The 26,513-nt window shown below is 31.0% G+C and overlaps 1 protein-coding gene and 1 long non-coding RNA gene across 2 annotated transcripts in view; both read left to right on the top strand.

Annotated features, from left to right (window-relative positions):
- Positions 1-1,563, top strand: part of LOC132920021 (probable chitinase 10) — a 32,957-nt gene extending 31,394 nt beyond the window's left edge. The window contains exons 14-16 of the mRNA XM_060982028.1: positions 48-170; positions 260-461; positions 1,030-1,563. Of these exons, the coding sequence (XP_060838011.1) occupies positions 48-170; positions 260-461; positions 1,030-1,247 (543 nt within the window). The 3' untranslated portion in view covers positions 1,248-1,563. The remainder of the gene's footprint in view (positions 1-47; positions 171-259; positions 462-1,029) is intronic.
- Positions 1,564-19,605: 18,042 nt separating this feature from the next.
- On the top strand, positions 19,606-20,805 carry LOC132922494 (uncharacterized). Its single transcript, XR_009661023.1, has 2 exons — positions 19,606-19,663; positions 20,762-20,805. It is a non-coding gene; the product is annotated as an uncharacterized LOC132922494 (long non-coding RNA).
- The last annotated feature ends 5,708 nt before the right edge of the window (positions 20,806-26,513 follow it).

The following is a 26,513-nucleotide window of genomic DNA, read 5'->3' as shown; positions in this document are numbered from 1 at the left end:
CATAAACGATTATAAGTTTTGATCTAAACATTTGAAAATGTTCTCAGGTGTGTGATTTCTTACACGTGGAAAATACTACACTTGTCTGGGACAATGAGCAACAAGTGCCATTTGCTTATAGAAAAGATCAGTGGATTGGTTTTGACGACGAGAGAAGTCTTAAAACTAAGGTATGGATAAGTGATAATGTGCCTAATTACTTTATGTTGTTATCTAAAATAGTTCCGAGTTGAACTAATCACACGATATTTGTTCGTAGATGAATTGGTTGAAGGAAGAAGGATTTGGTGGTGTTATGATATGGTCTGTAGATATGGACGATTATCGTGGTGTATGTGGTACTGGTAAATATCCATTAATTAATGCCATGAAACAAGAACTTGCAGGATATACTGTTAAATTGGAATACGATGGACCATATGAAGCTACTGGAAGAAATGCCGTTTATACAACCAAAGACCGTAATTATATTTCAAAACACTATGAATATATTATAATATTTGTCAAATTATTATTATTATTATGATGAATCATAAATTCATAGCAATAAAAAATATATTTTCATCTCAATATAAATCAAATTTTTGTTACAGCATTTTATTGATAATATTAATAACTAGAAACTTGAACATCATAATAATAATATATAAATATAAAATGTATAATATAATATAAATAGCATTACTAAGTACGTTTTACGATAAAAATTAACAAAAGAACTTTTAAGTAGAAATTATTCTGTTTTGAAATTGAAATAATCAAAAAATTATATTTTAAACGTATTTTATTTGATATTTTATACGATTTAATAGGTACTATCACATTTTAAGCGATAGTGTATTTAAAAAAAACATTATAATAAATATTTCCTAATTTACATCATTTTTTTCGGAAGAATCACGCGAATAAATAGCTAATTTAATGGCTTAATTTAAAAATACTTATATTATGCATAATATAAAATATGTGTAATTTATAGTATGAACAGTTCTATATGTTTATGTTTTTTTATTTCATTTATTTATTTAGCGACGTCCGTGACATGCGAAGAAGAAGATGGTCATATATCATATCATCCAGATAAAGCTGACTGCACGATGTACTACATGTGCGAAGGCGAAAGAAAACATCACATGCCATGTCCATCGAATTTAGTGTTTAACCCGAAAGAAAATGTTTGTGATTGGCCAGAAAATGTTGAGGGTTGTATGCAACATACCCCAGCCCCGCCGACGTCTAGACGATAAGTGTGTCATCAAGTCCCAAATTATTATACTTATTATTATTATATATATATATTTTTTTTTCTTGTAAATAATAATACAGAATAATTGTTATATTATTTTATTTATACCTACTTGACCCCAAATTTATTTTTTTTATATATTTTTCATTGCCAGTATTATTTTGGCTACGTTAGAATTGATAGACATTTCAATTTTAGTTAGTTTTTGTCTGTTCTTTTCTACAGATAATATTTCTATGATTTATTAATTAATTGTGAAATAATGTAAATTTAATAACTTATTATGAATAAATATATTATTAAAGTGTGTTAATTAATCAATAGTTATTTTTTTTCATTATCTTATAAAACATTGAATTTAGAGGATCAAAATTAATATTAATGTTTTTTAGGAACAATTTAAATGACTTAAAGCAAATATTATATCTCTTGTTGCGTGACAGATAATGTATTTTATTGGTAAAAGTTTAGTAGGTAAATAATTATGTTTTGTTATTGTTTAATAATATTTATTAAAATAAGAATATGTCTAATCTCATCAGTTATTTTTAAATATTATTATTACTTTTTTTTAATTTTGAACGATTTTGATGTTAAGTCATAGAACAAATATACTTATAGATTATAATATAATAATTACAAAACATTTATAAATAAATAATAACATTAATATATACATTTTAATAATAAAAATAGCTGGTATAACTTTGAAATTATGTATTCCATGAATAATATAGAGTTGATTAAAAATACTAGGCGTGCACAAGAAAATGTACAATATCTCATAATATTAATGTTAATTTGTTTCATCAACTGTAAATTGTTCAAATTGTTGTTGATAGTGAAAAGTCGGTCCATATTGTTATATGGAATTGTATGTGATCAATACTATCATATTTAAAGAAAAGCTCACCAGTCATAGTTTTTGTCTAATTATCAGGTACTTAAGTTCAATTACTAATTTTAGGATTAAAAGAGTTGATCTTTCAATTTATTAAATTTGTTGAATTGTACGTTTTAATCCTAATTATATTCAGAAAGTTTTCTATAAGATTATGAATAGTCTAAAACAATAAACTAAAAATTACTTATTGTTTATTAATAATTAATAATAATAATAAATTAGTATATGCCTCATACCTGTGATCTTAGTGCGACTAATACAAAATGGGTACTAAGTTGAACACTCTCTGCAATATTTTTATGTTTTGCCATAGTTTCTTTAGCTTCAACTTTTAGCGGATTAAATAGATACTCAGTAGTATGAACTATATTTTTCTAAAACGAATATAATTGACGTTAAAGTTTTTTTGTATTATACAAAGACTTTTTTATTTTGAAATTTTGGCGGAACACTTAATAAATTAGCCAAAATTGAATCGAACAACTATCTTGAATCTGGTGCTGTATTAAAAATTCGTTTATGTCAATGATTATATTTGGATAGAGTGTCAACCGTTTAAGAAGCACTTGTCACTTTTATTAATTAATCAATTAATATTATGTTATCAACAATTTTATTAACTAAAAAGGTTTTAATATTTATTGGTTTTTTAGTACCATGAAATATACCTATATGAAGCACAATATTAGATATTTCATCACAGTTTATAACTGAAATAAGAATGGGCCACAGCTGACTTTTAGAACTTTTGAATAATGGTAGTCCATCTACGTGTACACCTAATTTCAAAGTATTAGAAAAATCTATGTAATATTTTATATACTTAGTTATGGTGATAACATATTTTTTAACTCATAGATCATAGTGCATATAAGAACCATCACCAGGTCCCAAAGGAACGATTTCATGTGTTTTGAGAGTTTTCATTCAAGTGCGAACATCTTTAGGTAGGCACATCTAAGTCCTTATCTTATCTCTAAGTTTAATGGTTGTTAGAAATGCCACCATCAGCAGAATCATTATATAATTGAGTAGTATTATTTGAAAATATAAAGAATCATCTATATTGTTAAAAAAATCTGAACTATTATGAATTACATTTTTATTTGGTAAGTTTTCTGTTACTGGAGGAATAGTTATATTGTTTAATGGAAGTTCAAAATTATTTTTATGGACTAAATTTGAATTAAGATTATTTGAGACATTAGTAGAAGTAGAATTAAACTGAAAATTATAGTTTAAATTAATTGTAGAGATCACTCTTTTTTTTAAAGTGCTTTGTTGTTATTTTACCTAGGGATATTTTTCTGCGAAGAATCACTTATATAAATAAAAAAAATACAGCTAATTTAGTTTTTACCATATTATATTCTTCAAAATAGTAAATAACTTTACAATTAATAACACAGGTTATATAAATAATAACCTGATCAAATAAAAAATAAAATAAAAATAAATTTAAAATAAGATCGTCTTTGCTCTGTTAATATTAGATTTTTTTGTTCTAATAACAAATAATCATAAAAATAAAATAAAATAAAAATAATATCATTCTTAGTTAAGATTGTTTTTATAATTATATATTATTAAATAATTAATAAGTAGTTAATTGGTACTATCTACTACTAAATATTTGATAATAAATGTTATTTAATTGGTAAAAAAATATATTTCCTTGTTTATGTATAAGGGGCCCCCATAATGCATTCCACCTAGGGGCCACCACATATACCTAAATCCACCTCTGGTACTACATACACGTGTGCATTTCAACATTGGTAATTCGTAATTCTTCTCTCCATATCCGTTGGTACATCGTGCTTTCCTACTGACATTTTTATAGATTTTGAACCAGCAATACATAGTGCTGTAGCGGAAGTCTTCCCTAATGCATAAATGAGAGGATGTAGATTTCATTTTGGGCAAAGTTGGTGGAGGAAAATCCAAAGTTTAGGACATATTAAATTATGCAATAATAACACAGGCGATAGTGATTATTTGTAATAATTTTTGGATTACCATTTTTGGAGCCTGAAAACGTTATAGACTGCTTTACCGACGAATTTTTGGCAATACAGGCTGAAAATGACCAGATTATGAAATTTACAGACTACATTTTTGAAAACTATATTTCACCAGACGCTATGTCCCCCCCTGAATATTTGGGCACAGTTCACTGCTAACTGCAACCGTACTACTAACAGCTGTGAAAATTTTCATTCAAAACTAAACATGTCGTTCTACACTAGCCATCCCAACATAATATATAACTTCGTCGATGTATTACTACAAGTTCAATTTGAAACATACATAAAATGCAGAAGTTAAAATGTAAGAACAAAAAAAAATGTGTGAAAAATAATCTTTCATTAGAGAACAGATGACAAAACACGAGCTAAAAGTAATACATAATTTTGATTTGTTAAATCGTTGAGTTTTAAATTATTGTCAAAACAATAGTCAATGAAATTATTATACAATATTATTAGGTAATAAGCGAATACTTTTATTTTTAACATTATTATCATTATATACCTACTAAATTTTCAAAACACAAAAAAATGTTATTAATTTATGAATGCTTTTATTTTTTTTTACGACAAATATTAATATAAGTACGACAATTAATACTAGAAAATACGTTATATTATAATAAATACGTATATTGTGATGTTTATAATATAATATATATATATAATGTATGTAACATATACATTAATGTATGACCGCAATTCGTACGTACCTCTCATAAACCTGGGCCGCAACTCACCAACACCGAATTATTTGAATTTAATATATTTATAAATATTTGTATTTGATTAGATTTAAACGGTGCATATTAACCTGTAAATTATTACATCATAATAATAAATTATCCATTACAATATCGTTGACAATTAACATATATATATATATATGTACATAGGCGTGCGTAGACTTTAATTTCCGGTGGAGTCTGGAAGAATTAGTACCCAAATACTTGAACAGCGTCCCTAATTTTTTTTTTTTGACACATTAACATACTAGCTAGGTACATACATTCTAATTGTAATAATTGTAAATTTAAAACTGTATAATATGTACCTATACAAATATAGAATCAAGTTGTATGTGCAATGAGTATACGACACTAATGTGCTAGGCATAAGTACTTGTATACTTTTTAAGTTAAAAATAAAATTACATATTATATTAATACATACCTAATGCACGTTTTTATATTTAACTATACATCAAAAAAACTTAGTAGGTAATATATACATGTGTAGTTATGTAATAATTGATAAATAAATGTTCTTATTTTCCATAGGCGATAGGCCTTTGTCCATACTATATAGGGTATAGACTCTTTAGTACTTCCTTAGTCATACTAGGTACATATTTTGACATTTAGTGCACAATGTTTTGGTCAGATAAATAAATCAATAAAAATTATGTGGTGGTACACAAATATTTTTTATTTTATTTCACTATTACGACAAATACAAGTTTCATGATCTCCACGAATATAATGATAGAGTTAAATATAATATACATAAATTTGAAATTTTTCTATGCCCCTAAAAAGATTCAGGTCGAGCCGGGGCTCATCCGGCTCGCCCCGTGCGCACGCCTATGTATATGAATCAAAAACACCTTTTTGAAATTTAATTTATTTAATTATATTGTATTATACTCTCTTTTGTTTCATAAACAGTTAATTTAACACACCAATCAATATTCGATATTTTTGTTAATACAATATTATATTACGTTTAATATTTAATAATGAACTATAACAACTAACAACTTGTTAGAAACAATAAGTAACAATATTGAACTCGTGACATCTATTGTTCGAACACCGACCCCGTCGGCGCACTTCGATCGGACCAAAGGTCACCGCGGCAGGTGGCTTTTCCCTTCCGGGTGGTTACGCTGTGATCGCCTCAGTGTCTTGGTCGGATCGTCGACTTGTCGCGCCGCCGTTGTGCTGTTGTACCTTGTACCAGTTGTGTGGTTGCCATGGTGTGTGCTTTACTCGCCATACCCCGGTACCCGTGTGTCCGGTGTATGCCTTTTCGGCTTAACTGCCACACCAAAACCACTTTTCGGGCCAAGTCACGTTCGCACGTTACCGCTTTGTCGCGGCGTGTCGCTCGCGCTCAGATATATTATTTATATGAATGTTTTTCATAATATATTACTTGTATGTAATATAAATATATTTGAAATTTTGAATATAACACGTACACGTCAGTATAGACAATTATACTCGTTAAAATCGCGGAGAACTATCGCTCTCTCACATGTGGGTATTTAGCCGTAGCTTTACAATAAATGTGGAACAGAGCCGGAGGGGGGAGGGCTTAATATCTAGTCAGCATGTGTATAAAATGTATAATATGTAGCTGTATTGTACATATTATGTTCATTGACTATAAATAATGATGTAACGATAATTAAATTACCCCCCTCCTTTTTTTTATTTATATTTAAATATTTGATAAAAAAAAAATTACAATATGAATCGTTTTTTATTTAACAATGATTTTTCTATGAACATATTTTTAAGATTAGTTTTTTGTTAACTGATTGAAATTTTACTAGAATTTGAATATTTACACCACTGTGATATTGTGATGACTGATATTGACATGATATGTTTGTAAACAGACTGCACTTCAGCATACATTTATCTATATGTATATTTATTAAAATTTTCTTTTTTTTTTTACTAAAAAATGCGATCACACGCATGTTACATATTTTTTTATCAAGTGAGTGTCTTATACCTGTTTTCTGAATTATCAGTATCTGATGACCATGTATGAATAATTTAATCTACGTAATATTTTGCAGATGTCAACATTGTGTTTTGTTTTTTTATGTTGATATTACTGTAAAATTTCAATCACTTAATGTTTAAAGTAATTTTTTTTATAATTTACGAACACTCTTGCTCTTTACAATTAATTATTCGTATGTATCTCTCGCCCCTTTTTTTTACATAAATATAAATACATCTTAAAATAAATCTAAAATGTATCTACATTAAATCTACTTCGTCCTCATAACCAATATTTATGTTTCGTCACCTGCGGGAATCCGTTCCATCGTTTGAATAAACTGTCCATATTATGTGTCGACAGTCCTGCAACTTGTGTTGAAACAGGAGGCCTGTTGTCGTTGTTTGTTGGAAACCGTCGTGTTCACCTATAATACTTATAAATTTTCTCGCTTTTTTGCCTTTATTATTTTTTCGTTATTATTTTTTATTATCATTATTTTTTTTTTTGAAAAACAAAATAGGGGAAAAATAAATTTATTTTATTAATTTAATTTTCCTTTCATGAGTGCTAATATAGCTCGGGCAGTTGTAAGCTTTGCAATAGGAGCATATATGTGTCATTAAAATCAACTCCAGGGCTGATAGCTAGATCACCAATTACCATTTTTCGTGTTTATATTTTTTAGTATTTTAGTTCGTGACTTAAACACATACATACGATATTTTTTTATAGATTCAATTCACAGATGTACATTTAAAAATACTTAAATAATGTATATATCAGTTGTGGGCCCGTGGCGGTTGCCCACCCGGTATTTACGCCACCGAGCATAAATACATCATGCCTAGTTTCACTCAGAATCTTAATTATTATAGTATGTACCAATATACGTATACTTAATAAACGAATCTAATCATAATCTTACCGTTAACTAGAATGATGTCTAGATCGATGACCAAAATGGCGAAATTTTATTACAAAAAAACCACAATGTAATACAACGACCATGACAAAAAAAAAAAAAATAATTTATTTTGTCACGATGACAACGAAATAAGTATTAAGTAATATAAATGACATTAATTTTGTACTATCATCGATTACAAAATGCAGTTTTTATTATATTAATATTTATTATTCATAACAATATATGTTCTTTTTAATTTTAGATTCTGAACAAAATGAGAAATGCATTGACTTTACAATGATATATGTTTTTATTTTTATTTTTATTTTTGTGTCTTTGAACACGTTTTGGATTAAAAATAATACTTTAATTTTGACTTCAGCCCCTCTTTGATAAGAGAAATTCAACTCGTTGGTACTTTGGGGGGGGGGGGGCCAAAAGTAAAAAATTTCCAGTAGTTTTGTGTTCATAAAGTATTTAATCAGTTTATTATAATATTTTATTAATTTTATACTTTCTGATTGAAAGTTATTTATTATACTTACTTTATATAAGTAAACTTTTACGTACACCGCAAGTTTGACGAAAAGTCTATTCAAATGGACGGATTACATAAATCTATAAAATTAGATCTGACGGGAGCAATAATCGAAACAGATGAAAGTGAAATTGTTCCTCAAACAATGAAGCAACAGAACAAAAAACAAATGATTCTCAAATGAAGAAGCATGCACAAGACGCGAACATAATTGAAAACATGTTGCAGGTACGTTTATAATCTATATATTATTTTCATTATACTACTAAAATCTATAGGTACTCGATCAGGACGTTTCGAGGGTTTGAAATTACACTGATAATACTATCGACATACCCGATTTCGAACCAACATTAAGAGCTAAACCTCTGGCAGCATAATTTATATATATTAGTAACACACAAATTAAATTGTACATTTTGTAGACGAAATGCCAACGAATGAATCAATTTCGGAATTGGAAGATTCTACGATTGAAAAGTGTAATGACAATATCTTTAGTGCTGATGTCAAACCAACACCCAAGCAAAATAATATAGCAAGACTATTTAGATATCTTAGGTGACGGTTGAAATCAATTGATAAAAGTACGAGCAACGGAAACCATCAAGTCTGAAACGAGTGATTATTGTTCAAAACAAATTTTATTTTTGAAAGGGTTTCATATATATCTACTTAGTAATCACACAAATTAAATTGTATATTTTATAGACGAAATGCCAAAGAACCAAGCTGATTTAGACCAGGATGTTGCCATTATTGAAAATTCTACTGATATCGAGATAGCCGATGTTAAACCAACGTAAACACTTAAACCTCCAGCAGCAGAGTTACGTCGTGGTTTAGATTTAAATGGCACAACGTCAAACGAAGATATCTATAATCCCGGTACGAGTAAATATTTATTACACCTTGTGGAACCTCTTAAATAGTTGCGTATATGCATATTATAAGTAAATGAAATGAAAACATTGTAAATTTTGTAGACGAAATGCCAACGAACGAATTATGTTTGGAACTGGATGTTCCCCCTATTGAATATCGCAATGATTATATCCAGAGAGATGATATCCAATACGAGTAATATAAAAAAAAGGAGAACGTTATCTACTAGATTTTGTAGAGTATTATTTAGGGCCGTTCTTGCCAAGTGGTAGTTAATTGAAGTGAAAACTTCTTTAGGCACGTTGGGCACCCCGTATAAGAAAGCATTTGCGAGTGGGGAAAAAAGTATGATCTCGCGACACCGCCACCGCCACCGCGAGTATATATATGTACTGTGGTGTATACATTAGTGTATCAAAGCTGCGCGCGCAGCAGACGGCAGTTACGGGAAAACAACAACGCCCGCCTGCTTTTATACAGCTAAGCTAAGTACATTAATATTAGTATATACGTATACTAAATAATCAATTAGTATATGGATGTGCATGCCAAATAGGCCACGATGTTTAACACTTCTACTTCTGATATCGGCGATATGTGTATCCAAACTTTTTTATTCAAGGGCCACAAAAAATATCAAATGCTCTTAGTGGGCCAAAAGTTTATTAACACATATAATTTTTAATTTTATCGAAATATTGGTATATTAATATGTTTACTTTAAATTTTTTATCAAATATTGTTTAGAGCATACTTAAATATACTTGGTAAAAAAAATAACAATATAATATAGTATACCTAATTTTATTAATTTTTGAAATAATTTTTTTATTAATAAAACGTATAAAATTGATTTTTTCTGCTAATATTTGATCGAATTGAGGTTGTATATGTCACTAGTTCCAATTTTAAAAACTGACTCTAAATATTTGTCAGTCATGACCGGTCTATATTTTTGTTTTATGTACTTCATTTTGGTAAAAGATTGTTCGCACAAATAAGTTGTAGCAAATACAGATATGTAGTCAATAAACTAATACGATACACAATGAAAAAATTGTAAATTTGATAGACGAAATGCCAAAGATCCAAGGTGATTTAGATCAGGATGTTGCCGTTATTCAGAATTCCACTGATAAAACTAGGGAAATTGACGATGTCAAACCAACGTAAACACTTAAACCTCAGACATCAGAGTTACGTCGTGGTTTAGATTTGAATGGCACAACATCAAACGAAGAGATCTCAAATCCCGGTAAGAGTAAAGCATGCACAAGACGCTAACATAATTGGAAACACGTTGCAGGTACGTTCATAATTTATATATTATTTTCATTATACTACTAAAATCTATAGGTACTCGATCAGGATGTTTCGAGGGTTTGCAATTACACTGATAATACTATCGACATACCCGATTTCGAACCAACATTAAGAGCTAAACCTCTGGCAGCATAATTTATATATCAAGGTCAAGGATTCGATTTGGATGATACATCTATAAACGAAAGAATCTACGTTCCTTGTACGAGTAAATATATTTATTAAACCTTGTGGAACCTCTTAAATAGTTGCATATATGCTATTTATAAGTAAAGGCAATGAAAACATTGTAAATCTTGTAGACGAAATGCCAACGAATGAACCAATTTCGGAATTGGAAGATTCTACGATTGAAAAGTGTAATGACAATATCTTTAGTGAAGATGTCAAACCAACCAAATTTTATTTTTGAAAAGGTTTCATGTATATCTACTTAGTAACACACAAATTAAATTGTATATTTTATAGACGAAATGCCAAAGAACCAAGCTGATTTAGACCAAGATGTTGCCATTATTGGAAATTCTACTTCTATCGAGATAGCCGATGTTAAACCAAAGTTAATGATTAAACCTCCAGAAGCAGAATTACGTCGTAGTTTGGATTTGAATGTCAATAATGTAAAAGAAGATATCTCCAATCCCGGTACGAGAGAATATTTATTAAACCTTGTGGAACCTCTTAAATAGTTGCATACATGCATATAATAAGTAAATGCAATGAAAACATTGTAAATCTTGTAAACGAAATGCCAACGAATGAACCAATTTCGGAATTGGAAGATTCTACGATTGAAAAGTGTAATGACAATATCTTTAGTGCTGGTGTCAAACCAACACCCAAGCAAAATAATATAGCAAGACTATTTAGATATCTTAGGTGACGGTTGAAATCAATTGATAAAAGTACGAGCAACGGAAACCATCAAGTCTGAAACGAGTGATTATTGTTCAAAACAAATTTTATTTTTGAAAGGGTTTCATGTATATCTACTTAGTAACACACAAATTAAATTGTATATTTTATAGACGAAATGCCAAAGAACCAAGCTGATTTAGACCAGGATGTTGCCATTATTTGGAAATTCTATGATATCGAGATAGCCGATGTTAAACCAACGTAAACACTTAAACCTCCAGCAGCAGAGTTACGTCGTAGTTTGGATTTGAATGTCAATAATGTAAAAGAAGATATCTCCAATCCCGGTACGAGTAAATATTTATTAAACCTTGTGGAACCTCTTAAATAGTTGCATATATGCTATTTATAAGTAAATGTGTATATTAGCGTTATCTATTTACTTTAAAATTTTTAAAATATTTAGAATTTTTTTAAACTATAGGCCATTGAGATTTTCGATTTTTCTAAGTTTTTTTTTTTTTAAATGTTAATAAAAAATATCTGGCATTCCAAAAAGTTTTTAATAAAATTATTGAAAAATAAAAATATTCTTGTCTTTTTATTATTAGGTCTGTCTCTGTGTAATTTCATCGATTATAAATACTATTAGTCTAGTATCATTTTTTTGCTTTTCATTCCATTAAACTTGGTTATCACCAAATCTTAAACAAATTATGTGAAATAAAAATAGTTTAACTTCTAACTCAAAAATTAAATAAAGGCCCACAAAAATTTACGCCTACTAAAATTGTACGCCCGGGATCAATTCCCCCCTAGTTCCGCCACTGCTAATAATTAACATTTGATAAAATTCAAAAATTTAATAATATAAAAGTAGGTATAATACTATTATTATTACATTTTCATAATTTACCTCAGTTGTTCTATTAATTAAATCATTTAATAACAAATAATTAAAATATTCTTAAAATAACTTAACATAATCAATCAGGAACTTGTAATCAACTTTTTAAGTTTAATAATTAGCAAACATTAACATAGTATTTGCATCATAATTAAAAAATGAAATATCATAGTTGTAGGAACAAATAGTATGCTTTTACTACTGATTTAAATATACTCATAAAAATATAATTACAATTTAAAATAATAAGTCATAAAAATAAAGCAAAAAATTAGTGTAAAATGTTGATACGGATATAGTAAAATAAATAGGTACTTACGAATTTACATCTCGCAGATTCCGCAATGAGCTTTGGTATTTTTGATCGTAAAATTTTAAAATAATAGTTAATATTTAAATAAATGTAATGTTAACTAATAATATTTATCGTTAATACTTTATAGTTAAATAAATGTAATGTTAACTAATAATATTTATCGTTAATACTAAATAAATAAAACATAATAAATAAGCAATCACGTTCTGTTGTTTATCAAATAGAATAATTATTAATGACGACCAAAAATAATAGTCTATAGTTGTCTGTGGTATTACCTTAGTTACGGGTTACTCACGACAAAATAAATTTGCCAAAGACAATAAAAAATTGGATAATTTTATTTAAGCCATACTGTATATGCTATAACTTTCCGTGTCCCGCATTTGTAATGTGTGCACGCGTAATTTTCGCTCCGTTTACTATTACATTTATCGAATCTAAAACAGTGAAGTTTAAGTTACATTTTAAACGTGTCGACTCCAAACAATATTATTATTCGTATAATTATAACCACGCACTCCCCTTTGCAAGGACTTCCCCTTAAGAGGGGAACCAAGCTTATCGCGAGTAAAAACGTCATTATATTGTAATGCCTTCCAATACCTTCCGTATTAACACGTTATCGAACAAAACCACTGCAAATAAAAATATAAAAAGGAACTTTGCCCCAACAGATTAGATACTGACCATAATTTTAATGCTAAAAAAAGTATTAAGTAAAAGTAAAAGTATTTAGTATTTTAACGAGTTCACAATAATGCGGGCATGCTAAAACCTCTTGATTTGAGTGGCGGATTGAGCAACAATATGATAGTCTTACAGCAGGACATTTGCCGCCGTCTCAAATTATAATATAATGCTATTATAAAATAATTAATACATTTTATTTTTCAAGTAAAATACACAACTATATATTATTATTTTTTTGTTATACTATATTTTTCTATTCACCCTATTTATTATTTGTTTATAATTCGTCAGTGAATAATAATATACTATCTAAAATTTTTATTTTATTACAAAATTGTAATTATTTTTTAAACTAAAAGAGCAGTAATCATTTCCTGTTAAAAATTATAACGTTCCATTTGTATTGATGTCTTAATATCGTTAGAGACTTATTAGGTTTATCTATCATAATAAAAGGGAAATAATGAAAGATTACTTACATTTTTAATTTTAATGCTATTATTCAATACGCAGCGTTGAAAATTGTCTAGATAGATAACTAAAATAAATGTCTATCTGGAAAATTTTAGACGTGTAATAATTGGTTACCCTCACCATTTTAATCAGAACCATACATTAATGACACGATTATTTTCTGCGTAACTCAACAGTGTGGTTTTGATTCAACAGTCGAATCTTTAAATTCAACTTAAACTTTCATTTGTAGCTTTTGTGCTCTTACATTTTTCAACTTTGGAAAATATAAAATATTGTTATCAATGTGTATCATTGTAATATAAAAGTAATTAGTTTTCAAATAATATTTTTTAAATATTCAGTAGTCAATCTATACATATTATTTAAACGTACAAGCGTATTACGTAGTGGATGCAGAAATGAGATATTTTTAAATATTTTTACAAAAACTGTCACAGATATAGAACATGTATATGTATAGTGGCACTCATAAACTTTTTTCATTTTTTCCGTCGCCTCACATCATGTGTTCTAATGTCGAAAGGGCCAAAAGTATCGTTTTATTCCTTCAAACACTACACCAAGAGGTAATTGCTCCCTTGTGCCACACGTGCTCAAACGCATTTTCCGGACAACCTTATTCATTGTTTGGCATTTGCACAATTGATATAATATTTTGTGAGTAGGTATTGAAAACATCGAGGCTTCCAGAGTGTATTTGTCATGCATAAATGATAATTAAATAAGTGATTATAATATGATGTATACTTACCATTGCCGGCGCATACGCCTAGACTTTGTTTTTTTGAACAAAAAACTTGTTTGAAATTTAAATAAATATTAATATACAACGATGATACTACCTACTATCCGTTGTGATATCTTTCACTCGCCGTTAAAATTATTAATATGCGATAATTGTGAACGCATTAAAACGTGTAACAGAGATAACTGAAAAACACGCAATCAACTGAGGACATTAATAAAAACCAAAAACAAATAAAAAATTGCGGAAAACATAAATATTTACTCAAAACCTGCATTTTTTGACAATATTGATCTTGTTTTTTCATAATATATATTGTGTGTTATGGTGCCGAGCGCAGCAATTTTTAACTGCCTGATTTCGCATAAATTCGATAATATATTTAGACGAAATGCATTGTTATTATTATTTTGATCGGAATTTTCGTAAAGTACACCTAGAAACCGATGATTAATATAATTATTATTATACTTAATCATAATTTTAATAACATAATATATATATGATATAATATACAATATAAATTATATACATGATTATTGATTATGATTCAATGTTTTTGCGCACGGTGGAGAAAGTCTCATGTTATTTTCGTTTTAATTCATAAATTAATAACGGTAGACATTAGGGACTAGAATTTTTGGTATTATCATCTACAAAAATCAATTTAAAACTTTTACATTTGGAGATGTATGCGCTATTTAAAGACATTTAACTTTTTTGTACTTAAGTAAAACATTTTGAAAAATGTCTAATAGGTTAGACCATTTTTTAAAATATTAAAATTACTTAGCATAATTTTCTTTTATATTCGTTTGAAATTCAAAAGTCTATCACACGCTGTAACATGATATATTATATATTATTATACATAGAAAAATGACTAAAATACTTTACAAGTACAACGTAGATAATTAAATAGTCGAATTGATTATAGGCATACATGAAAAAGAATTATAAAGTGTCAAATACATAAATATATTATTAGCTCCCGTGAATGTGCTATATTATATTTACATTAAAATACATAAGACACAATCGAGATAATAATTTAATCTGAATAACCATTGAAAATACATTATTTATACTTTGTACGAACCACAATCAGGAGTCGCCCAAAAAACTATAAGATCTCCGAAGATTTGTCTGATATTCAAAATGGTTGAAAAATAACCGATACCTGTTATATATAATGTATTCTTCAAAGTTAAAATAAATGTAATGTTCAATTGTTTTAATATATTTTCACTGCATTCGAATTTAAATAATGCAATTGTGTATAAATAGCTAAAGAAAATCGTTAAAAAAAAATATGAATAATTTAAGGAACGGGTAGCATACTCGTATTATATATTATTACCAATCTGCACACGTGAAATAAATGAAAAACAGACTTATATAGATAATATGTTTAGAGCGAAAATTTAAATTATTACAGATTTATTATTAACTTAATATTATGGTATAGTTACTCGTAATGTTATAACAGTTTGATAACATTTCATATTAATTTAAAAATTTAAACTTATAATTCACATTAGCATATATAATAAAAATAAAAATGAGTATACCATTATTTATATCGTACTTTCTCGACTATTTCAAGATTTGTATGAAAAATAATACCATATACCAAAATTACCATAATAAATTATTATGATATTACTAGATAATATAATATATCGATAAATAATAGTGTTCAGAAAAATAAACGGGCCCGCAAAATCCTAATGTCGACCGCGATTAGAATTGATGAATATACAGGAATTTGCTGGCTTGTAATAAACAACGCTGTGCTCGTCGTCAGGGCGATTTTGCCACGGCGGTGACCGACGATATTCTAAACAAGTTTATTTGTAAATCATAATCGCAAGACGTCTATTCACACAACAGCACATTTACTCATTAGAAAATGGATTCTCAATTTAACGATTTCGAAGAGTTCATGGACTACGCGTTCAATGTGCTTCAAAACATTGAAGAAGGGATCATAAAAATTGAAAACATTATGATAGAATTTGACAACTCCGCCGACGAGTCCGCCAACAAGTCCGCCGACGAGTCCGCCGACAAGTCCGCCGACAAGTCCGCCGACAAGTCCGCCGACGAGTCCGCCGAGAAGTCCGCCGACGAGTCCGCCGAGAAGTCCGCCGACGAGTCCGCCGAGAAGTCCGCCGACGAGTCCGCCGAGAAGTCCGCCGACGAGTCCGCCGACAAGTCCGCCGACGAGTCCGCCGACAAGTCCGCCGAGAAATCCGCCGACGAGTCCGCCGACGAGTCCGCCGAGAAGTCCGCCGACGAGTCCGCCGACGAGTCCGCCGAGAAGTCCGCCGACGAGTCCGCCGACAAGTCCGCCGACAAGTCCGCCGAGAAGTCCGCCGACGAGTCCGCCGACAAGTCCGCCGACGAGTCTGCCGACCAGTCAACGCCGCCCCATGTCGAACTGCAGCAGGACGTTATCGATACCTCCTGCACACCAGGAACGCCTGCTGCAGTCTACCAAAATGGGCCGTCAGGTGACTGGAAACTCGTGGAGGACCGCCGAGTGATTTCGGAGCTGGCCAGAGGACCGGAAGTCCGAAATAGTTTTGGCGATATTGTGGGTTGGCTTCGCCTGGATGAGACGTCCGCGCAAAGCGCTCCGCACCGTCCGCGCCGTTTTGCCACGGCGTGGCGGAGCGTCAAGCGCTTTGCGTTGGGAGCGTGCTGCATCCGGCGAAGATAGCGTCCCGGAAGTGGCCCCTTCGGCCGGAGGACATCGGTCGCAGAATGACGGCGACGAAGGATTGGTGTGGGGGGGGGATGTACGAGAAAGTGCACGGACGGTGCTGGCGGTATGGTCGGTATTTTGCACCGAAAACGCCATCTCGTACCCCCCCCCTCCCCAATCATCGTTTTTTTGTGTCGTTCTGTCGTCCGATGTGTTTTTTTTTTATTGTTTTATTGTTGTGTTTCTTTAAGCCATTTGCGATTTTTTTCTGATTCATTTATTTATATTTTGTTTTTTTCATTTTTTGTAATAAGCCGCTTTTGGCAACTTTTTTCAACTACACTCACTTTATATTTTGTTACACCTTATTAATTGTTTTTTTTTTGGTTTTTTTTTTCTTAAAGCTACATATTAGCAATTTTTTTCTGATGCCTATATTTTGTTTTTTCTTTTTCATACTAAATTTTGTGCCACTTTGAGCCACCTGATTTTTTTTCATCTGTATAATTATTTTGAAATTTAAAATGTTTTTATCTGCATTAGTCAGTATAAGCCACATTTTTTTCATTTATTAAAAATGTCAATAAAATGTCTCTGTTGATATAAAAAATTATTGTTTTTTTCTTTTTTATATTGTCAAGGATATAATACTTAAATTATTTTACCTAATTAACGAAATAATGACTAATAAAATCGCTAATATTTAATATTTATTTATACTTAACAGAAGATTCGTTTGTACACATAGAGTTACATTAACATGTTCATGGTCAACGTATGGAACTGCATGCGACATAAATACTATAAATACGTATTAAATAATATTTCAAAAATAGTTGCTACGTCGTAAACATAAAACGCACGCAGTGAATTGTAAATACACCAACGGATACAGCAAGGATAGGTATATAAACTAGCTATAACTATATGTGGATTGTAAATGTGTTATATGTGTTATGTGGAAAATTAATTTCATTAGTCAGATCTTACATAATATGATTAATAAAACAAATCAAAAATTGTATTTTACTTTTTCATAGCTATGTCGAAAAATATATGTTTTTCGAAAGCACTTCGCAAGAAGTTTGAATTCTCAAACCTTCCTGTATACGTGCCTGTAGTAATACCATATTTTCTACAATTATTTTCAGTTATATTCTAATCTGAAAAAATTGTATAAAAAATTCTGTACTTAAGAATTAATTTTTATTGAGATTTGAATTTCGACAGTGTAACACATGCTATAGTCCGTAGGTATATATACTTATACTATATAGGTGTTGGGTAAATACATCTATGCCAAGTGAAAAAAGTAATAAATTTGTGAAGCGTTCACAAATTATTATCGTACATACTGTGGAGTCTGTGGACGGGACGGTTCGTTTACCTAGACATTTTGGTATTCTGCGTGTACCAGCTATGTGTGTGTGTGCTATCAGATATTTGAATTTTTTTTTAGTAATAATAAATAAAATTAAAATGCGCCGCTACGCGAACACCATGCGGTGTATGTACATAATTATTTGTGTCACTACTTGAATGAAATTGTTATAACTAATAATTAATCAATACACATACAAAAAAACTTATCATGTACGATGTACCTATTATTACATATATACACCAATTATACACCCATGTACCGGATGTACATACATACAGTACTGTGTGACACAAACGTCGTCGAGAAACGCTTTTATGGTATACAGCACAACCCGTGCTTGAAGATATAAGTATGACGTAAAAGTTTAGCTACCGAGAACAACAAAAATGATATAAATACGATAAAATGCAATTTATTGAATCCTATGTGCGAAAATAAAAAAAATGAAGAAAAACGTCCGGCGGACTGTTGTTGGCGGTCGTACGGCGAAAAATCGTATATACGCACGGCTTTCAAAAGACGCAAACTACGCGAATACGAAAAGAATTACGGGTTTGAAAAAACTCTGGAATGTCTTAAAATCCCGTGAAAAGTTTGTACATAATAAATAATTGTTTAATATTTTAACTTTTAATTTATTGTCCGAGAGGGGGGATTTTTCCGTTCGGTGTGCGGGAGATGCACGGATAAGGTTCTAGATTCTTCTTTTCTTTTTTATTATTATCATTTTTATTATTCTTATTCCTAATCTTATTATTATTATTATTAATATTACTATTTTTATTTAAATTGTGCGTTTATCGGCGATTGCACTATTGGGGTTTCTACGGTGTCTTGTTATCGGTCACAGAATAACACGATACCGGTCCTGCAGTATTATCGCAAATGAATCGGGTATAAAAGGCCCGGCGAAACGACCAGCATTGACATTCACTGTCCGTCCTCCGTCGTAGCAAGACCCACCCCGGGCAGACTTGCGCGATTAGGGAAGGCATCTGGTATTTATATTTTTTCATCTTTAACATATTACGTTGCCTGCACATTACATTGCTTGTAGTCGTATTATCAAATAGTGATTTTATTCATACCTATTTGCACATTCAACATTTCCTTAGCTCGAACACCGATCGTTACATATCTGTATTAAATATTTGCGTTAATGCATATTTCATTTTTTCTGTTTCCGTGTTATGCGATAAACAGTCATTCGTAGGAATACGTTATTCGTAAGTGTTCAAGTATGTTTTCCAAACAGAACGTATATTCGTAAAAACCCCGTTTCCCTGTCCGTTATCGACATTGTCGACACGCGCAGAGCTACAGCAGGTTACGTTCCGCAGAAATGACGAGTCGCGCGTACGTCGGATCTAGCGAGCATATGGCACAGTTCCAGTGACTCGTCAGAGTTCCGCGTTACGGGTGTATCGCTCTCGTTTGAGCTGCCCGTCTCGTGTGCCGCTGTAATGATCTGACAACGCGCGCGATTCGATTCTGATCCGATTATTCGGTGGCTGTGACGTCGTTGAATGACATACGAATCTGTTCGAAACATTGTACACATTACGAACACGTTAATTTTTTTTTTTGGTAGTTTTTGTAAAATTGTAACGTATAATAATTGTCTATTATACAAGATCTTTTTTAGCAATACATATATCCATGTTCATTTAGTTAAGTTTATTATTTATAAACACTTAGTTATGAATATTTTTTTTTTATAAATTTCCTATAAAAAATGAGCAATTAACTCAACTGTAGCCAATCAATGTTAAAAGCGAATTAGTGTAAAATTTGTTGAAAAAACATTCATAGATTTGACATCTTCTTCTTTTATATATTATTTTAATAAAAGTGAAAAATAGTTACGTTCACAATATCTAGGATCGCAGTGGTCGCATAGTAAAAAGGTCTAGTTGTGGTCGCCGCAGCCTAACGATTGATTATATTAATTACCCATTATTATTAACCAATTTTTTTTTTCATAGTCGATACAAATATACAAATAGTATGGCTATAGGTTATAGGTTATAGGTATGTTTTGCATCAGAAAAAACTGATTATTTACGAATTCATTACATCAAATGTTGCGTTTTCAGCGTTCCGTTTCAAATAAATAGAAGGGGTACGCTAAAGAAAAAAAGAAGGCGGACTCCGTCCCCCCACGTCCATCCACAATTCAAGCACTGGTCGGTGCACTCGTCAGCTTCTATCAAAGTGTTTTCGATTTCTGTGATCCGGTCCAGGATGGTTTGAAGCTCCTGGAACGCGTAGTCCAAGAACGCTCTGGTTGCGTTGATATTGGTGAATTGAGAAGCCATTGGGCAGTCCTAGACGTCGAGACGATATTCAGGTGCAGTTGCCGCTTCCGACTACGCCATCGGTATCTGCAGGAAGCTTATACTTAATTTCAGGTTAGTTTTAAGTGCCCCTTTATTGTAATAGCGCCTTGTGGTCATTGCACCATACCGATTCGACCACAGGGACCCCATCCCTATTATTAAACTGCATCATCCCGTTTTCTCACTGTATAAACTGTTTCCTCGTTTCTATATTATTCCATTTTTTTCCTCGTGTCATCGCCGTCGGTTCCGTGTCGCCCACTGTCACGACAGTTAAGTTGCCTATCGGTTTATAACAGGCGCAACCGTTCGGTTGCTTACACAAGTCAGAGCCGGGCGCTCCGCCACGGTCTTCTACCCTACAGCTAGTTATTTTATAAACTGCGATATGAAAACCCGTTTAGACCTATGGTGCGGTATGTCTGCACTGCTTCAGTCACGCGCGGGGTGATAGTATGAACATTGTTCTCGAACGCTGCCGCTATACTTAGCAGAGCAGCACATGACGACTGTTCATTTATGATTTTTCTAACCAAACACATGTTTTCGTACTTCCCATTTTCCTCAGCTCTCGTTAGTCGTAGAAACACGATTTATACACAACAATTAACTTGAGAAATTTCTCTAGAGAACTGCTTTCCATTTTTTTGATATATTATTTTTTTATATTTTATATGATTTTTTATAAATTTTAAAAATTTTGAAAATTTCAAATGAAAATATTTCTGGTTTGAAAAAAAATTCAAAAATCTGGAACGAGGTCATCTAGAGGAACTTCTCAAGTTTATTTTGATGTATAAATCATGTTTCTACGACTAACGAGAGCTGAGGAAAATGGGAAGTACGAAACCCTGTTTTTACGGTCGAATTTCGCTACCAGAACGGCCTAAAGGTTTAAGTCTAATTAAAGCAATCATTATTAAAGTATTATTATATATACAATTATTATTTTTTTTGAATTTTATTTTAACATGTTTTTTTAAATTAAATACCTTTAACGCAATATTATTAGTTGATTATAATTTATTTGCAAAAAATCCTATAAAAAAAAAAGTTGGGGTTCCATGATAAAAGTGGACATCAAACAGGGTTCCACGGATAAAAAAGTTTAAGAAACACTGATCTATATCATTGTCTTCGTTGCTGTTCCGGCTATATTATATTATATCTGTCTACCTAGAAAATCAATATTACGCTCTAGTGGTAAAACGAATGAACGTTTTGGGTTTAAAAACAACCCTGCAGCCATTATTAGGCTTATAAATATAAAATATTATAAAACCTAATAAATAGTTTATAGTTGGGACCAAATACACAACCCTGTGTAACGATGAGATGTGCGTTATAAATACGCCAAATCGAAACGTCTGTTTGAAATCGATCAGCCTAGAAAGAAAACACCAGTCTCTCTTGTTTTAATCCCATCCCAACAGTATAATTTATTGTCCACTATATACAGACATAACTGACTGAGGACTTTTCAAGTAGCACGTGTGTACACCAACAAAACCTATTAATAATATATTCCAATACCAAGAATCTCAAATGGGTGGTAATTCTGTTGGTATAAGTATTGCTGCATAATATAATAATAATTATTAAATTATTGTGCGTTTGAGAGTATATGGCGATGGTAATATCGTAGGACTTACCTGCTACATCTATAAAACATGTCTTTGGAGTCTATACGATGTACGAATATACGGTTAACGATAATATTTTTATTCTATTTAATACACTACGATATGTAACGCGCGTAATACACGTGAGTCATACGTGAACCCATTATTATGCGATTTAATAACAGTGTAATTATTATTATTATTATTATTATTATTGTATTAATAAATAGTGTATTTATTATTTTAGTGAATTTATTGTTGTTAATTCGATTCTCTAAGTACAGCTAAAAAACATTATAGAACCGTCTCTCGGATCAAATATAGATTGCAGACTTATTATTTGCTATGTCACGTTTCTAATACGTCTGTGATCTGTGATATAATTACATCATGTACACCTTCAATATCATAATATAGCAATTGACCGGTTGTGTAGGTACCTGCGATATATTATTGTACTTGAAGACATCAAAAATTATAAAATAAATAATAATAATAATATACGAACGAGTGGGCCGCGCGTTTATTATGATATATAATTCCGAATGTAATGAGATCGTTTCGATATCGTAAAAGCGTGCTGCGAGTTAATTATTATACGTTTGATACGTCTCATTACAGTTAAAGGTGGATAATAATTTTAATCGCTCTCGACAGTTGTTAAAGAAATACCTACATAGTCTAGTGAATTGTGATGTGCGCGGTACAGGCGTAGGTATACAACTACGGAAGTACGATAAAATTGATAGGCTATTTCAGCTTGTGTTTTCATCGAGCCGTCTTCGTGTGAATTCGGAGTCTTTGGATATTTAAAAACAACATAATTATAATATTATCGTAATGGTGCTACGAGCGTTTGCGGAAGTTATTTCGTAAATTACATCAATTCGTAACTAATGTGATTCCTATGGTAGTGGTATACGTACAATAATAGCTGTACGATAATAATATTATATTGCGTATGTGCAGCTCGCAGTGCATGGATGTACATATTACTATAGAAGTCACGCGACGTCTGTCCATAAACATCGTCGATCGCGATCGTCATAAACGTTATTGTGGACTGCAATCGGAAATATGTATAATGATAGGCCTTTCGTTACGGTTAAATCGCATCGATGTATTTGTCATTATTATTATTATTTTAAGCATAACTACACGCGTATAGCCGAACATTCATTATGCAATGTACTCGTATACGCCGCGTATACCTCTTATACGTTTACACACAAACGCGATAATATTGTACATTAAATAGCCGGTAGAGATACCTATGGAATACAATTTATTATTGTACACGCCCACAAACATAGGTATACACGGACCCTCGTATTTATGGCGTACACAGGTATAATATACTACATGCAGTTGCATAATGTGCGTAATCAAAATTTACGTTAATTACGTTAGTGTAGTTACTTCTCGTCGTGTCCCGCAAACGATTATTATTGATATCGGAGATTTGTCATTTCATTCGCGCGTTCATATCGCGCACGACGGTCGGACAATGTTGTACGTCGAATGTTCGATTTTTTTTTTTTTTATGCTCAGACAACCATTACAGAATACAGACAGAGTATAGGCACTTCGTCTGTATAAAATATATTGTATACTGCAGATGCGTAAATCGCTCGTTCTCGTAAATGTCTTTTATAATCGAAGTGCCTTGTACTGCGATATACATAGCAGTATAGCACACAATACACACATGATATTTTAATAATATTATTATAATGTACGCGCGATTCGATCGCATAAAGACTTCGTAGTAACCTTACATAATGATATTATTATTCTTAACTATATTCTCGGTGCCCTGTGTATATATATTATATATGTATTATAATGTTGCAACGGAAGAGCGAGTGTACCTACTGCTGGAACTGTCTATATCAGGGGTGACCAACCAGTCGATCGCGAGACGAATTTGAGTCGACACCCTTTCGCATTTTCTTAAATTTTTGAATGTTTTTCAGAAAACAATAAAAGTATTTTTTGTTTTTTGTAAATTTGTACCTACGTATATACATATTTGTATTTTGTATATCCCACGAATATAAAAATTATATTTAGAAAAAAGCAATAAATAACTATTAAAAACGAGATTATACACAGCTATTTTGACGACCTTTTTTAGAAAATCTCGGAGGTCGATTAAAGTCGATTAAAGTTGGTCACCCCTGGCCTATATACGATACAGTGCAGCTCATCTGTCTTACACAACGGCCGTCGTTCTTCGATATTTTTGCATGACATTTCGATTTTCCGATTACAGCCCGACTTTGATGTACTATAGGACACGCGGGATAACGATTACGGGACTCTAAAAATCCCATTGCGTTCCGGCAACTCCATAAATCTAAACGAGCAAATAACACTCTGCGGGGGCGCCCGCACATGAATAATCTGCAGCGCGATTGCAAAATCTCGAGGATGCGAGCGCATTAATTATAATAAAAAAAAATAAAAAAATCGATTAACGAAATCTGGTCGAAATCTAGATCTATATTATTACTGCGACTTTCGAAATCTCAGTGGGCGCACCGTCGGCACCGCGTGAACGCGCCGTTATTGTGATGGATGATCGTTTTTATTTATATTTTAGGACGCAATCGCGCGCGTTTCCAGTTTAATGTGTTATAATACACATAATCGCCGGACGTATATTATAATACGCGTGTCTGTATATCTGTTTACTGGAAATATATACATTTTGAAACCCATAGAATAATAGGGCGATCACCTGTTTATGCCTAATGTTTATAGGTGCAACGAGCCTACGAAATGTGCAGCACTGCAAAAACGCTGAAGGTCTCACGCTAAATTGAACGAGATCAGTACAAAATGTATAATTATGTATATATATACGTAGATATATTAAAGCGTTCGTACTATATATTTAGCTGCGAATTATTCAAAGTGTATATTTTCTCGAGTTATTACTTTGTTCTGTATATTTATTATTTTTCTTAGATTAATAAGTAGATTTCAAATATCGCAGTAAACTTTGTAGCATTATTTTTGTTCGTGAAATCCTGTGTAATTATAACTTCTGGGGTTAACGGAATAATTACAATTAACAATTATTTTCCTTTTATATAATAAAATATCTTCACCGACAACAAGCCATGGTAAAATGTTATTGACTTAATTATTATAGCCCTAACCACCTCGTTTTACACGACTTGTGTTCCCATAGTTTTTATAATTCATGAGTTTTTGTGGAATTATTAAAAAAAAAAAAAATACATTGTGAATTCTCGCGTCAAAATTTAACGTATCGCGGTCGTTGTTTCTGCGGATTGAATTTTTTTATAAATTTATATTTAATATTATAATCGACATATTATATATGTACGAGTAATATCATAATAATGTATGATGTACATACATTTTTTTTTTATCTTATTTCCGATAGTTAAATTATTTTCACATATTCGCGTTTATGGGTTCAATGAATGTACAATTTAATTTCTTAAAGTTTTACAGTTTGTAATGTTTGTATAGTTATATATATTATGTCGTATATGTCTATTGCATAAATAATATGTATATATACGAGTATGTAAATTAAGGCTGATAGGGTAGTGATGGTAGTGAATTTTTATATTCATAAGAATATATTGTGTAATATTGAATAGAATGAATTATTTTTTGACAATTTATACAAAATTGTAACATAATATCAAAATTATAATTTATAATTAATCACAATTATTTGAAAACTAAATATGAGTATATTTTTTGAACAATTCTTGTAGAATGGACGTTAAAATATTTTATACAAGTTCTGTAATCGTACAAATTAAATTTAAAAAATATAACACTGATATTTTATAAAAGTCCTTGTATAGGTCTAATACAAGTACCTAATTATTGTTAATTTA

This window comes from Rhopalosiphum padi, chromosome 2, assembly GCF_020882245.1.
Source record: "Rhopalosiphum padi isolate XX-2018 chromosome 2, ASM2088224v1, whole genome shotgun sequence".
NCBI classification, from domain to species: domain Eukaryota; kingdom Metazoa; phylum Arthropoda; class Insecta; order Hemiptera; family Aphididae; genus Rhopalosiphum; species Rhopalosiphum padi.
Note: the sequence above shows the minus strand (reverse complement) of the source record. Positions and strands in the feature narration are given on the sequence as shown.